This window comes from Amblyomma americanum, chromosome 11 (genome assembly GCF_052857255.1).
Source record: "Amblyomma americanum isolate KBUSLIRL-KWMA chromosome 11, ASM5285725v1, whole genome shotgun sequence".
Taxonomy (NCBI): Eukaryota; Metazoa; Arthropoda; class Arachnida; order Ixodida; family Ixodidae; genus Amblyomma; species Amblyomma americanum.
Window position 1 is genome coordinate 38,724,061 of NC_135507.1, and position 15,902 is coordinate 38,739,962.

Genomic DNA, 15,902 nt, shown 5'->3' on the forward strand with positions numbered 1-15,902 from the left:
TGAAATGGAAGTACCGAAACCCTACCAAAATCAAACCACCCTCAAAAAGTTAGCGTAGTTGCGTCATTTCTGTGACTTATTTTCAACGCAATTCTCCGACTAATCAGAGGCGCCAGTTCTGAAGTCCAGAAACACGGCCGGAAACCGGAACCAGCCCGGTCGCCGAGTCAGCCGTCACGGGGCGGAGGTGTAAGTCGTGCAAAGAGCCTGAGCCACTACGCTCGCCTAAAGGCACATAATGTCGGTTGCTTTGTGTGCGAATGCGTGTCTTTTTAATGCACGCGTACGTTAGAAATGGTCTGTGTGGGTGCGAAACAAACTACGCGGCGAGCCGCGGAGTGAAAAAATAAATTCTGATTGCACTCACGCGAGTATACATCGCCGACGATAACGCAAGCGTGTGACCTTCCGTGCGCTGTGGGCTGTCGTCAAGTGTACACTTAAGATTTTTGAGCTATGCTCAGAAGCATGGGAAGAGCAGTCGTGCTCTAATGTGTTTCATTCGATCAACAGAACATCTGAATGAAAACTGCACGCGCATTTCTGATCAAACGGCGCACTATGCTGTCTATAATCGCGTGTTTGCTGACTAACTACATAGTATGATAACAGAAGACCCTGTGATTGGCTATGCAGGGGTCAATGGGATCTCTACGTTAGTGAATCGCTTCCTGTGTGCTTATAAGCGGAAAAAATCAGGTTACGCTCCGCCCAACTGTAGTCTGCTGCCTGCCGTCTGTAGCTGCCGGCGGGAAATTCAAACATAATATCGAGTAAGACCATGAGCTAGTTCAACGCTTTTCCCGCCAAAGCGCGTACCGCTCGTGCCAATTTAGATCCATATCGGAGAGAAGGAGCACTCGAATGGAAGGCCCTAAAATCCGGCCTTGCGTGCTGGTGCCGCATGATGTCTCTCGCTGAGGAACTTTTTTTTTTAATAATGTGTATGGAGTCGACCGTCCCAAATCGACTCAGGCTATGAGGGATGCCGGAGTGAATGGCTCCAGAAATTTAGACCGCCTCGGGTTGACCGGGGAACGTGAGTAGCTCTTGCATGATAATTTTGTGACTGCTTCTGATATAGGCTATTATCGTTGTAAATCTCCATAATTCTTTCCTCACAATGTTAACTTGATAAATGTTTTTGATCACTGCTTTTGTTACTTAGGCGTGCACTGTGGATTGCGTAGCTTTTTCTTTCTTTTTTTGGTTTGCCTTTTTTTACACTGTATTTCCGTTTGCTGGCGTAATGCGTAAGCCGACATGCGTTTTTTTTCTTCTATAGCTTTTGTTTATGTAATGTTTTTGTAAATTCCGAATCAGTGCCTATGCTTGCTGCTACTGCCAACAGACTGGATTTAAGGGCCGTCAAGTTTCCTTGAGGAACTTTTTCCTTAAATCACCCATGTATTGTATGTTTATGGAAATAAAGACAATTCATTTGAATTCAGTTCAGTATTTCTCTAAGCATATGCCAAGTGGCAACCGGAGGCACCTGAACCAACTGGACCCGGCGAGCGAAGAAGTAGGAGATGAACAGCACGATGACGACAACGGCCACGGCCACCAGGCAGGAGGGCCCAAGGTACTGCCACAGCATAACCATGGTGATGAGCAGGCGCAGTGGCGCCCCCAACAGGTCGCCGGCGAACAGCACCGCCTGGTACACCTTATCCGTGTCGAGCGTGATGCTGTTGATCACCTCGCCAGCGGAGCGCTGCTCGCCACCCGTCGACCAGGCGGTCAGGACCTGCGAGTAATTGTCTTTGCGGCTCAAGGTTTCACACCCAATAATTCTGGACAAAGGCATTGTTGAACGTTAACCAGTTTATGAACGCAGTTTATGCATGTATTGTAAGATTTCACTTTAACAATCAATATATCTGCAGATCTCCTGTCGGCAGGCTTGCATGTTTTTGCTATTAGCGTTTTTGCTATGTTCAAAAGCGTTCCCCATTGCTTTTCAACGGCAGTGTTGACTGCTCGATGCGAGCTATGGAAACAATTTCAAAGAAATACTTTGCTACTCATCGGAAGAATGAACTATTACCTTCAAGATTTCCATAAAGGTACCTTACAGTTCTGCAAAATTTCAAATTATTTCCTAAGAATGTTGGACATGTGAGGGGACGGCTCTACAACACCTCTTCGCCGGTTTAGAGGAACGCCTCGAAACTAACAGGACACACATTTCTAGAGCAATTATGTTTCGCGGAAAACATCACTGAATGCAAAGCAAGAGCGGCGCAATGTAGAGATTTTTTTTCTATCAAAGGCGACTGCGTGTTGAACACGTGAGAACCACGTGTTAGGCGCGTACTGGCCTTATGTGAACTGCGTGGTGCCAACGTGCTGAAAATGTGGTCATCTGTCCAGCTCATCGGGTCATATGACCCTAGATATCTCACCGCATCATTTGGATGGCCCTGTCATAACACTCGCCAAATTCAATCGATATTTTAAAAACAATCCCAGCAGTGGACGTCAAGAGCACCAGCATGCAAACGCACCTTCCGGTAGAGGCAGGCGATGAGCGTGGTCTTGATGCGTAGCCCGAGGAAGCTGCTGAAATAGTATACCTGCGAGTAGAGGAGGTTCACCGCCACGCTGGCTACGGCCATGAGCAGGGCGTACAGGTAGCCCTTCCACGCGGGTTCACTGGAGCCGCCGAACTGTATGAGCACACTGCAAGCACAACGCGGGCCGACACCCATGGTGAGGTGTGAGCGCACATAACTAGATTACCCAAGTCGTCGAAATGAATACACGGCTCGGCACTTTATCACTTCCTTTCCCCTTGACGCCGCGGTGGCTCAGTGGTTATGGCGCTCGGCTTTTGACCCAAATAGACATCGGTTCGATACCTGCCGCGGAGGCGAAATTTCGGTGGGGGCGAAATTCTAGAGACCAATGTGCTGCGTGATGTCAGTGCAGCACTTTAAAGAACCCCAGGTGGTCGAAATTTCCGGAGCCCTTCACTACGGCGTCTCTCATAGCCTGAGTCGCTATGGGACGTTAAAACTTCAATAAACCATAATAAACCATCTTTCCTTCTTCCGTTTACACCCTCCTCCATTCCAGTTCTCACGCCCAGGCTGGGGTGTCAACCGAGAGTGCGACAATGACTGTGACTTTCGTTCCCTCACAAAATATTGCCACTGATTACTAAGCAATGAGGTATCAGAAACACATGTTTCTGAATAATAACACTTACCTTCTATGTAAAAATTTGTCTAGCATTATTATATGGTCTGCAAAATATAGCCATTACTACAAATCACTAGCAGCTACTACAGCGCTAAGAATTGGAATAAAACCACTGCCAACATTTTAATATTAATCATTTAATTATGCCACAAACATCGACTATTCGTAATGCACGCATTACTGATAATCGTAAAAACTAAATGGTAACCTCCGATAAGGATTGCAAAAAAAAAATTTTAATCTCTGTTTAAAGTGAAAGCACTCGAGCCAAATATTGAGGTCGAACTATGAACATCGCAAATTATTTTCCTTTGTCTTACTATAGCCAGCGCAAAGAAAGCGACTTGGTTTCTCGAAAAGAAATTTTGCAATGAGAGAAAGATGTCTTGCTTTCCAGATATGGCGAACACATTTCCTGCCCAGGATAAACGCGTCTAATGTTCGAAGTTCAACACACAGTGAGTTGGAGTTGGAGAATTATTTCTGTCGTTGCTCATGTGCTTTTTGTCCCAAGAAAAACTGCTTTTTCTGGATCACTATGCGGCCAATTTTACAGTCGTTCTTCTCTACACTTTTGCAAGCCTTTCCCTGAAGGTGCTTTTATAGACTGTGCACTGCCTTGTTTGAACACCAGTTCGCAAGTTAATTCATGTCGGCACGCGCCAACACAAAAGACTGACGATGCTCACTCCATCAGGTAGATGGGCACGAACATGCTAATGCAGAAGACAGTCTCCAGGATAGTGATCTGGCAGAGGGGCCCCGCGAAGGCTTTGACCAGTGCCAACAACAGGGAGCCTCGGTGGACGTGCTCAGTGACAGCATCTCCTTTCTTCACCGTCTTCAACCTGCCGTACACATGAAAAAGAAGGCGAACCAGGACTCTTCGGCATCTATGCAACTTTAAAGGGTCCATGCAATGCAACAGCCTCCGTAGAACATTTCGCGCTTTTTCACTGCCGTCAAAGCCTCTCAAAATACGGAAGTAGCAGAGGGTTTCCGTAACGTAGGAACCTTCACAATTTATTATGGTTATGTCATTTTAATGGTTATATGTTAGCTTGGCCAAACAGCGTCATAGCTAGCATGTATGCTCTGCAGAACTTGATGCCAAAGACTTACGGTATTTCAAGCATTTCACCCAGAGAAACTAAGCACCAGGTTAGAAAAAATGTTGTACCGATTGCAGGGTCCTGACGGCAGCATGCAGTACCCGGCAGCACTGGGCATCGAGCCATTCCACTGTAGCATGCAAGGCGTATGCCCAAACGAGTAGGCCCCCACTGCAGATCTTTAATAAAGCGAAAACAGCACGCAGAAATGGAACAAAGGTGGAAGTTCGAGAGACAGCTGTCGGCGTAAGGACGTGAATGCACTGGACAAGAAACTTTTATTTGGGCGAGTTGGATTATGAATTGGACTCATTCGACTAGCCATTCGTATGCAGCAGTTTTCAGGTAGATCAGGCGCACTGCTTGGTCATTTATCACCAGCGCTATGTTTATCCGTTTTTACCCATCTGTTCATCCAGCTTGCGCTTTTAATCGGAGTCACAGGACTCTGCACCAAGATTTGGACGGCCGTCGCCAAAAACAAAAAGTTATCCTCACCGCGGACTCCAACTTTCCAGCAAGATCTGAGCACAAGCAGCGGGGTTCATCTCGTCCACGAGCGGAGGGATGTTGTCTTCGGTTAGAGTCGTGCGAAAACCTTTCAATATCATCCTGTGTGGAGTGAACAGAGGCGAGCATGGATCATGGCCAACATTTCTGGACAAAAATATTGAATATTGAAAAACTGCGAGGTACTGGTAAAGAAATGTCGAAGGCAATGGTCCCTTCTTAAGGTTTTCAGCAGAACCACTCCTTTATAGTGTTTCCATCGCTTGCAATCAAGCAGTTAATACTGTCCTAAAAATCGAGTTGGAGTGCTTTTAACGTTAGCAAAATCGATAATCGCACAAAATGCAAGCCTGCTGATGGGAGATCTGCAGTTATATTGATTTTTATGGTAAAATCTTTCATTATATAACAAATATTGCACTCAAATTTTTTCTGTTCAATTATGGCTTTGTCCAGAATTGTTGGATAGGACAAATGAGCCGGATTAGCAGCCATGATGAGCACAGTCCATTAGGCACCATGCCTGAGAGTAGCAGCAACTCCGGTACGTCCACACATAATAGCCTGGTGATGAGCAATTTTGCTATTGTGCTATACGGCTGAGGAAAACATGTTTAGATCGTCCATTGGTGCTCTCATGAGCGCTGTTTTATGAACAGTGTCATCAAAAGAGCACCGTTTCATTTCGTAGAAACACAGAGACGCGACAATCGCACGTTGAAGATCGTACAGTAAATGTCTGCGCATCAAACATATGGCCAGCTCTAACATCGGCTCCCTTCCCTCATTTTCATTGCCGCTTTGTTTTAACTGTGAAGCTTGCAAAGTGAACGCCAGAGCTGCTAGCTGATATCTCCTATAACAACAGTCTAGAGACTGTAGAGTTCATACACAATCTATTGCCTTCCCATGCATCTATGGATTACCTACAGACTGTCTATAAGATGATGATGATTATGGATTTTTATGGCGAAAGGGCGTCTATGGCCAAAGAGCGCCTTGGCACAAGGTATCTTCGATTACTCAAGTTGGGGCCAAAGACCCATTTTCTAAGAATTTAACTTCTGATTAACCGAGCATCAGGCCATGGGAAAGCTTGTAGCCATTTTATCATCGGTGGGTGCTTGGCGGCACTGAGGATCGAACCCCGCGCTTCCGGCACGCGAGGTTCATGGATGCTCAACCACTCGGCTACCACTTCGGTAGACTGTCAATAAGATTTGTATTCTCCACAGACTTGTGTGCATTAATTTTCTATAGACTTTTTACAAAAGACACTGCACAGCCTAAAGACTGACTAAAGAATTCTTGTAACGGACGCTGTTTAGTATATGGCTGCACCTGCAGAAGGTAACACTCAAATCATACCCACTAAACGGTAGCATACACTATCCTTGCGGACGCTAACTACTGGTGTCCTGCGGCAGCCGGGACGAAAAACAGTGAAAAGAAATATTCCAAAAACCGGACGCCGCCTTTACAATATGCGAAGAAAGTTTGCTAACGTCGCGGATTACGCCTTAGATTGCTCCGCGATCTACTATATCCAAGGAACCGATTTCTGTGAGGTTTGGTAAATGTTGTCTTGTAGGCCACCACAGAAATATGTCGGCTTGCTTAAGCCAACCTCTCCATGATATGGAGTTAAAAACTGGTAAAGAATTGGCTGTGAGAATCTTTGTTCTAAAGAGAAAGCCTTCGCTTACGGGCTCATCCACTGGAACGTCATTCTCGACGGAAACGAACTCTCTGCCACGGGTGCTCTGATTTTCTGGAAAAGGCAAATAAGGCAGTCATGTTTTCACACTCTAATTTTATTGCATTGCAAAAGCTGTGGTGAAAGCGTAGAGGTGCTGTAAACAGCATCAGCGCTCCCTTTATCATTGAGCGTGAAAACAGGCCTCGACGTATTATCGACGTCATACCTTTAAAAGGAAGGCACAAGAGAGTTTCTGGAGTGCCGTATATAGGAATTGGTGCACATAACTTGAACTCAGTGCTGCGCATAACATAGTAGTCACGTTACAAAACGGATAAAAGGAGTAGGGTGAGGCATCGTACAACACCGGGAGGCGCTGCGCGCTAGCGCTCTGTGTCCGAATCTTTAACTCACATTAACACTTTACGCAGGAGTAGCGTAAACAATGGAGTATGTATTTTTTCAGCCCAACATGCAAATATAACAAGAAATCCTATTCAGTTATTTATTGCCTTTTAGTGAAAGAGAAAAATTCTTGGTTCTTCTCTTTTCTAGTCATTCTAGGGTGGTACTTCAAAAAACTCGGCCGGTAGCGATTCCTTTTCATTCTCATTTTGTGTTTCGCCGTCGGCTGAAGAGACGGTCAATTTACGTTATTAACGCCTCGAGCCGAAACCGGTAAGTAAAAACGTCGCTTCAGGTGAAACCGTCGCATCAGTTTCGCTATCTCTGTATTACGCTCGTCCTGGTGTGCGCATCACAAAAAATAAACGCAAGGGATCTCCTCCTTCGTAGGCCTGTGATTCGGAACCATTGGCGTTGCATTGCAAGCTGTCCACTTCCAACCGCTCACCAACTTCTCGCGGCGACTGAGATCCGCGAAAGAGTTCATCACGAGCAGGATGGCAGACAGGGAGACGACGAAAAAGTGCATATAGCAACCAGCCCTGGACCATGATCGGAACTCCTGCACGGAAGAATATGCAAGCGCAAGTGTTGGTATTACATATTTAAAAAAAACATTAGACGCAGGTTCTTGATTTCGTATGCCGTAGATACATGTTTCCGTGTTCCCTGCTAGTGCAAAGTGCTCGAAGCAATGGCGCTTATTGATGGAAACCTCAAAAGTACCGTGGAGAAAAGTCCAACGCAATAATATAGGAAGAATAGACACGCATCATCTCGAAAAAAAAACGTGCTTATGGCGTTTGCTTTTTTCAAACCGGAACCAGGGAAAGCACTGGAGCAACCATTCGGAATCGTTTTATTCTACGCAACCCGGGGACGCAGTGATGATCGAATAATATAATGAGACAACAGGGTTTTGTTGTGACTTCGGCAAGCCATTTTAGGTTGGAGCACCGATAAGAAAATATATTGGCACTTTTTTCACGCCATAATTCTGTCATTTTGAACTCAATCTCCAACAAACCTCTTTTATTTCATCAATGGCATCCTTGTGAATTTCCACTATAGTAGGGTAATGTGTAATAGTTAAGGTATTCGATTAGATTGCTGGAGTAACCCTCAAATAATTAAATAGTCTCACACCGTAACACTTTGCAAGGCAAGAAACGTTCCTAGGTCTGGTAAATATGGCAGGAATAAATTTAAAATGAACAGTGAGTGCATAACTTTGGCTTTTATATACATGCCTTTTGTCAGGCACACGTACCGCACTTACTCCGATCACAAGTTCCAAACAGCCATACAACTCTTATTGAAAATTCCAGATCACTTCACATCGTTTTTCATTGCTCAAAAATGCTGACAAATGCGACCGTACCGTAGCGTCCGTGTAGATGCTCGCTGACGTGATGGTGGAGCTTATGAAGAAGAGCATCCAGAAACCAAACTGCACTACCGACGAACTCAAGCCGGCCACTCGCGTCAATGACTGCAGAACGCAAGCGAGGACCTGCAAGTATCAAGGTGAACTTGAAGTACTCTCCAAATAGGGCGCCTCAGTTACGATGAAATTCGGCAGCCAGTCACGTAGTTTGACCACACACCGAAACAGGTCTTTCATCTGTGCGTGTCGGGGCAACAGTGTAAGACTGCACTTGCCACCTCAATCTATAGTATCAGCTGCCTTTCGAATCAAAAGCATGTAAAATATCAGACCCAGCAGGACACGACAAAATAAGCCCGGGGTAAAATCCGAAAGATGTAAGATGCGAATGAGGAGGAGGAGGCAGAGGAAAAATAAGGAAATCCAGGGAGGTTAACCGGAGGAAGAAACCGGTGTGCTACCCCAGCTGACATTTGTAGCGTAGTAGCCCAGTTGCCTGGTATTCATAGGAGCGGATGAAACTTGCACACACCTTCTTAAGTGAGGAATTTAAGGCCGCTATGCATCGCGTGTTTCAATGAATCCTGTGATATACCGAGAAAATTACTGTTCTTAATGTCCATCTGAGTACTCAGTGAGCTATCTAGATATATGGCGTGTTCGTTCCTTTAGAAAATTTGAAACTGATTTGAGAGTCGCTGTCGTAGCCACCACCTTACTTTGGCACACACTCAACCGGATTGTCCAGTGAAAGTGAAGTTCATAACAAATGCGGCAAAGTCAAACGCAGAGTGGGCATTCAACACGAAATGTTTCCTTCAATGAAAGCCTTCAATGCTGCTGCAGAGGTCATAAATGCATAGCTTATTCAATACTACTTGTTGAAGAAAAATTTTGTCCCAGTCTGCGACCCGGCTCTGGAACTTTCATACTGTTCTAATGCTAAGTATACCAAATAGCGGTTGAAATTACTCTTTCAGTGCTAACATCAAGCCGAGCAATCGGCGCATTCTACCCGCCTGCAAGTAGACTACCCGGTAACCACGCATTACTTGTGATGCCTGATGTCACACTCCTTTTGTTACTTTATTTATTCCTAAATAACGTCTGAAAATAATGATGCGGCCAAAGGCTAAATATTGCCTGGCAGATCACCTCCTATCGATTTTGCACCACTGAAAGTTTGGGCCTTTTTCTGTTTTTTTCTGTCACCACCACTTTTAATGACAGGTAAGTGTTCACTACTATAGCGAATGAACAACGTCTGTATATACTAAAAAGCAGCAAGAGAGTAAAGACATAACTGCGCAAGTCCGGGGTAACCTCTGGCCTCCAGCAGATGCCTCTAGTGTAGGAACTATGCGTACCATCTGCGAAGGAGCAGCTTTTATTTAAACCCTCACCAAAACAGCGTTCGGACTCACTAGCGTAAGCAGCTTGAAGGTGGTGCCACTGAACTCTTCCTTCAGCAGGGCGTCCTCGGAAAGCAGCAGGGATAGGTGCGCGGTCGCTGTTCCCACAGACAGGATCTGTAATTACAACGAGAGGTGCGTCTTAACAAAAGCATCTCCTTTCAGAGGGCGTAATTACCAATGCTTTCTGACACTGTACCTGTACGACACAAGCACAGGTGACGCCCAATCTTTACATAATTTCTTCGACCCGTGAAAGCAGTGTATGAGGCAAAGAAACAGCAAATATAGTCGAAATTTGTTATAACGATATATTGGATATAACGAAGGAAAGACTCATCTTGAAATCGCGTTCAGAACGGGTTATAACAAAGTTACGGCTATAATTAAGTCATCGCCGGGCCAACTCAACTTCGTTATAACGAGGTTTAGTTGTATAAAGCCTGAGAGCACGAACACATATACGTGGGGCAGTTGCTGGACGTCCCGTGTAGATGTGTGCTGCTAGCACGTTCACTGCGACAGCGATATCCGTAGCCGTAATCCTCCGGAAAGTGGCCCACCGGTGGGCCATCCTTACATTTCGTTGAATGCGGCATGACCCATTAATGAACCGCCAGCGAAGCCAACTTCTTGAAATCGCTGACAAATAACGACCGAAGTAATGTTCTTTTCACGGGCACCTTGAAAAATATGACCGGTCTGATGGCTTCATCGCGTGAATAAGTGTTCGTGACCGCCTAGCATAAATACATCGCGTGACCCACTGGTGACCCACCGCGCTGTAAACGTCTTAACGTTAAAAGACTGCTGCACACACGGACGGACATTCGCACCCTTCATGCAACGTTCAACCAACAAGTCCACCGCTCAGCTTAAGACAGTGGGAGCGAATGAAATAACCTGCACGCATCTCAAGCAGGAGCACGTTTAGAGTGATAAGTGACACGGTGTTTTTCCTGAGGTGGGGCGCCGTAGCTGCCGGCATTAAAGCCTCTACTTAGCGCTAAATGGCTTTGAGTTGGCATGTACAAAACAGCGCTTAGTATCATGTCTTTTCATCTCCGCCTTGTCCACTGTGTTCTCGTTAATCACGTCGCACTGGCCGTGGCACGCTAGTCGTTATGGTCATGCGCCTATATTGAATAATAATAATCCCATCCAGGTATGCCTAGTCCCTAAAAGCCATGTGGTTCGGGTCTTGTGAGTCATTTGTGGATATGCGATTGATGTGGACCAACGCAATACGTACGATGTGGGCGAAGAAAGTGATGTTCTGGACAATGTGTCATCTGCGGTCATGTGAGGTTGGTGGGCTAAGGGGTGAGGGATGTTGGTGGAGTGCAAGACAAGGGTATCGCTATCACGTGTTCGCTACTTAGAGCGGGAAAAATGTGATAATTTTCTTGTACAGCGTCCGGTGTTTAACACCCATGCATCGGAAATTGCCTCATTATAACGAGACGTCATCATCGGTCGCATGACGAAGGGCAATCAAAGCGACCCATTGGTTCTACTATGAGGTTATTGCAGTGTACATAAGGGAAACCCCAATAGAGAAAAGATTTAAATTCATGAGTAATTATTTATTTGCGTGCCCCTCTGTGCGGCATATATAGCCACAAGAAGAAGGTATCAATTAGTTTTCATCGAAGCTTCACCGTTGAAATAAATTCCTCCTGGTCAAAGTATCGTGCCGGTGGGCGTGAGGGCCACAGAAGTGATCATGACTGTATGCAGGAACTAAGCAAGAAAGCGATGACCTGTTCACAAAGAAATGACAGTCGATTTAGGTAATTACGCCCAATGCGGATGTGTGCGCTAGCATGACGTCACCGATAGGTCGGAGCTACGACCTACTAGGAGGTACCAGGCTACCACCTAATTACCACCCGAACTTCTTCAGTTTATAGATACTGTGCAAGCATTGTTCGACTCACATTATCCTCCTAACCGCTGCTGCTCGTTCCGCTTAGCTCGTTGCGCTTAGGGGCGGTGCCGCCTAATTAGCGTCGCAGGTTCTCGCCTGGTTACCACCGGCTACGCCGTGGCAAGCAAGCCACCCGATGGGCAGGGCAGGCGAGCAGTGCGCAGTAGCACAAGGCAGGCTCTACGGCAGATGTTGCCATCGGTGGGACTTCGGTTGCTTTTGGTTAAGATGCGACCCAGGTTGCTCTTGTTGAGCAAGCTCTCACAAATGGTGGGCAAGTTGCCCACCATGCGATGAGCAGGTGAGCAGCCTGCCTCAAAACAGGCTTCAGACAAACACACAACGCTTAACTGCGCGGAATGGCCACTGTAAGAGGTTGCGCACTAAAATTGTTCTATGATTGCTTTTTCTCAGTAATGCGTTGTTCTTGTGAGCGTCTGCAATTTGTGGTCCTGTGACAACGACTGAGTTGCGTAATCTTGGCGTCAATATATTCTCCCGAACACTTTCATAGCCCTTATCTGATCATCGTTAGTCGCTTGAATGGGGCACTCGAGATTCTAGCAATCAGAATCGCCGAGTAGCCATGTGATCTGGAGACGCGGAACGCGTTCAGCCCGCTGCATGCTCGCGATGACGTCATGTTGGAGGTTTACTTGGTGTGACCTGATCATGTAGACGGCAGTAGTCACACATGGATGGAGGCATGCTCTTGATGCCGTCGTGGAGCAGGGTTACGACCGCTGTGCTGATAACGTGTGGCGCTGTCGCGCTCGGATGGCTGCAGGATCGTGGTAACGTCACGGCGCATTGTAACGCGGCCGGCGCTGATCACGTGACATGACTACTGCGCCAACACCGTAAGCTACATCGAGAATTAGCTGTACAACTTTCTATTGTGACCTATGATTAGCCTGAGTACGCCCACTGCAGGACAAAGGATTCTCACATGTCTCTCCAATTAAAACTGTCCCTTGCGAAACAGCAGCCACCGTATCCCCGAAAACCGCTTAATCTCATCCATCCACCTAACTTTCTGCCAGCCCCTGTTACGCTTCCCTTGCCGTGAAATCCACTCCGTTACCCTTAATAACCTTTGATTATCTTTCCTTCGCATTACATGCCCTGCCCCAGCCCATTTCTTTCTATTGATTTCGGCTAGGATGCCATTTACCCGAATTTCGTCCCTCACCAACTCTGCCCGCTTCCGGTCTCTCAACGTTACACCGTCCACTATGGCACCCCCTTTTCTCTTTCTTCTTTCACTTCCTTCTTTATCTCTTCCTTACGGCGCGGTTCAGGTGTCCACCGAGATGTGAGACAATTACCGAGTCTTCTTTTCTCAAAAAAACTATTTTTCCCTTCTAATGTTATCGCAACAATGAGACGGGGTGGTTTCTCTAATGTTATCGCAATAATAAAACAGGGCGGTTTCGCCAACCCCCCGCGGTGCCTCAGTAGTTAGAGCGCTCGGCTACTGATCCGGAGTTCCCGGGTTCGAACCCGACCGCGGCTGCACCGTTTCGATGGAGGCGAAACGCAAAGGAGCCTGTGTGCCGTGCGATGTCAGTGCACGTTAAAGATCCCCAGGTGGTCGAAATTATTCTGGAACCGTCCTCTACGGCATATCTCTCTTCCTTTCTTCTCTCAGTCCCTCCTTTATTCGTTCCCTTAAGGCGCGGTTCAGGTGTCCGCCGAGATGTAAGACATACTGCGTCATTTCCTTTCCCCATAAAGCAAATATTATTTCCTAAAGCGACTACCCCCCTCTGCTTGTCATGGCGTACCATCTTGATGGAGCTGGTGACCGTCCATTGCAGCGGCCGGGCCTCGCTGCAGGCGATGCGGTAGAACTCGAAGGGCGCCGCCAGCCACAGGAATGCGCACGGCACCCACGCAAGCAGGGTGCCGCGAAGACAAGGAGACAGCGGGGGCAACGCGCCCCTCGCTAAAGAAGACGCGTTGATGCCCCCGATGCCGACGCCGTGGGAGGCCAGAAAGTCGTCGTCGAGCTGGGAGCCCACCGGAAAGAAGGTTCCATCAGGGTCCTTAGAGCGCGTTTGAAGGCCGTACAAATGCCTTCGAAATCAGGATCTTCGCAGCAAAAAACGGCGAGACGAGAGAGGCACAGACACACGAGAGGCTACCACTTCCCTACTTTCTTAAGGCATCTTGTTGTTGTTGTTGGCCTCAGAAAATGGCGCCTACACACAAAGCGGATTGCCCATAACCAGGCGGGGACTACCCTTATTGAAAATTGCATGCAGCAAGCATGGGATGATCTAACAAGTTCGTGCTGTGCATTCCACCCGTGCGTAAACAGCACTATTAGCCTTATACCCGGCAAAATACCCAAGTAGATGGATGCCTCTGAGACAGTCACGAAAGCAAAGGAAACGAGCATAACTGGCTCGCTGGGTCAGAGGGCACCTCGTCCACGCTATGAGCTTTGTGGCGCTAAAGGCAGATAGACGTGCGCTGCATGCGTTGGTAAACTTACCCAGAGTGGCGTCTCGCAGAGCCCATGGCAGCGGCCAGGAACACCGGACGTGGCAGAGGCGCAGCTGGTCATCCTCAGAAGACAGGCCCGAACGAATGAGCGAGCCGTGCACGCGGTGATTGTCTTCTTCTTCGCCTCTTTACGAGGGCTCGTGACGAAGCGTGGTGGTTGCGTGGGTGGTCCGTCCACATGGTTAGTCAAGAAATGAAAACCTGGGTGTCTACTCCTACAAACTTCCTACAAAATACAAACTTTTAAGGCGAAATCGTCTATAGGCTCATGACTTGCCAGAGGGGATCTTCGCGTAAAAGTGTCACACTATAGCTGTCAATCAAACGTGGTTGAGGTGACCACCGGGATTTTGAGATCTGAGAGCTACTGCGTCCTTTCCTCAAAAACCTTTCCGTTCCTCAAAACACATACTTTCGCATTGCTCCACCTAAGCAGACAGGTTCCCTCAAATTTAAATAATAATAATAACTAGTTAATTAGTAATTAGTTAATTGGCGATTGGTAATTGGTGAATCAGTAATCAGTTAATACGTAATACTAGTGGTTGGTGTAGTATGTCGTAACTGGGAACTCAGTATACGATAATGGACTGCGCAGGTGCAAGGCGCCAGCAGACAATGCACCTGCGCTATAGCCTACTGCGCATGCGTGTGACGTCATTGAGTGCCGCCATCATCGTTCGAGAGGAGCCATCCCCAGACAATCTCACCAGACGCCTCCTGAACGCCGATCCGGAAGGATGCCGCCTAAACGCTCTCCTGTCTCCAGCAACCAAGCGTGCGTGCGCTAATGAACGTCAGGGAAAGTGTCGTGAAGCGAACAATTGTGTAGTCTTTAATCAACATCTTGGCCACACATTAGCGACACAAGCACCAACACCTCGCTAAAGGCTTTCGCCTCACCGCAATTTAGGTCAACAAAGTGCCCCTTTTCCATGTGGTAGCGCTGTTTCTCATTAGTGCCCTCCACTACTTCCTCTCCGGAAATGTCTCCATAAAGGAGGAGGTGAAACATTTATTGCTGCACTGTATGGAATTTTAAATGGGAGGTGGGGATGGTTGTTGCGCTGGGTGGCAGTTCCTATTCCGAGACGCCATTGACCGCCGCTGCCACCCGTGCTCTCTGGACCGGGGCCCGCTTGGCCTCCAGGTGCGAACGGCACAAGGCCGCCTCCTAGCTCTCCCTAGTTGGCTGACTAATAACGGGAGTATGTGTATTGTACCGGCAGTTTCCATGTTTGGTCATCGAAAAAATGAAAATCGAATTTGGTTTTGGGGGAAAGGAAATGGCGCAGTAGTCTCACATCTCGGCTGACACCTAAACCGCGACGTAAAGGAAAGGATAAAGGAGGGACTGAGAGAAGAAAAGAAGTGGTGCGTAGTGGAGGTCTCGGCGAACCGTATGCCGACCGTGGCAATTATTGTCAAAGCTGCGAGCGCCGCTTCTCGGCGATTGGCAAAAGTATGCGTGCGGCGGTGAATGAGGCGCCCGCCATGAAGAGCAGCTCGCATCGGGAGATACCTAAAACCTCCTTCGTCGCCTGGTTCATCGCCGCACACCTAGTTTTGCCGCTGGCCGTGATGAGGCGTTGGCATCGTAGGAAACCCGCTCGCGACAAGAGAGATTGAAATGCGCGCGAAACAGCAGCATGTGCCCATTGGCACGTATGAAACCCTCTCCTGACCTTCGCACAATTCGCCCGCAAGGAGCACTGGTAGCCTCGATTCT

The 15,902-nt window shown here is 47.5% G+C and overlaps 1 protein-coding gene across 1 annotated transcript in view; it reads right to left on the reverse strand.

Moving 5' to 3' along the window:
• Positions 1-14,263, reverse strand: part of LOC144109564 (multidrug resistance-associated protein 1-like) — a 40,337-nt gene extending 26,074 nt beyond the window's left edge. Inside the window, exons 1-10 of the mRNA XM_077642386.1 lie at positions 14,163-14,263; positions 13,450-13,674; positions 9,745-9,849; positions 8,315-8,446; positions 7,382-7,495; positions 6,536-6,600; positions 4,818-4,931; positions 3,897-4,055; positions 2,511-2,685; positions 1,496-1,750 (exon numbers count right to left, since the gene is read on the reverse strand). Coding sequence (XP_077498512.1) covers positions 1,496-1,750; positions 2,511-2,685; positions 3,897-4,055; positions 4,818-4,931; positions 6,536-6,600; positions 7,382-7,495; positions 8,315-8,446; positions 9,745-9,849; positions 13,450-13,674; positions 14,163-14,234 — 1,416 coding nt within the window. The 5' untranslated portion in view covers positions 14,235-14,263. The remainder of the gene's footprint in view (positions 1-1,495; positions 1,751-2,510; positions 2,686-3,896; positions 4,056-4,817; positions 4,932-6,535; positions 6,601-7,381; positions 7,496-8,314; positions 8,447-9,744; positions 9,850-13,449; positions 13,675-14,162) is intronic.
• Positions 14,264-15,902: the final 1,639 nt, after the last annotated feature.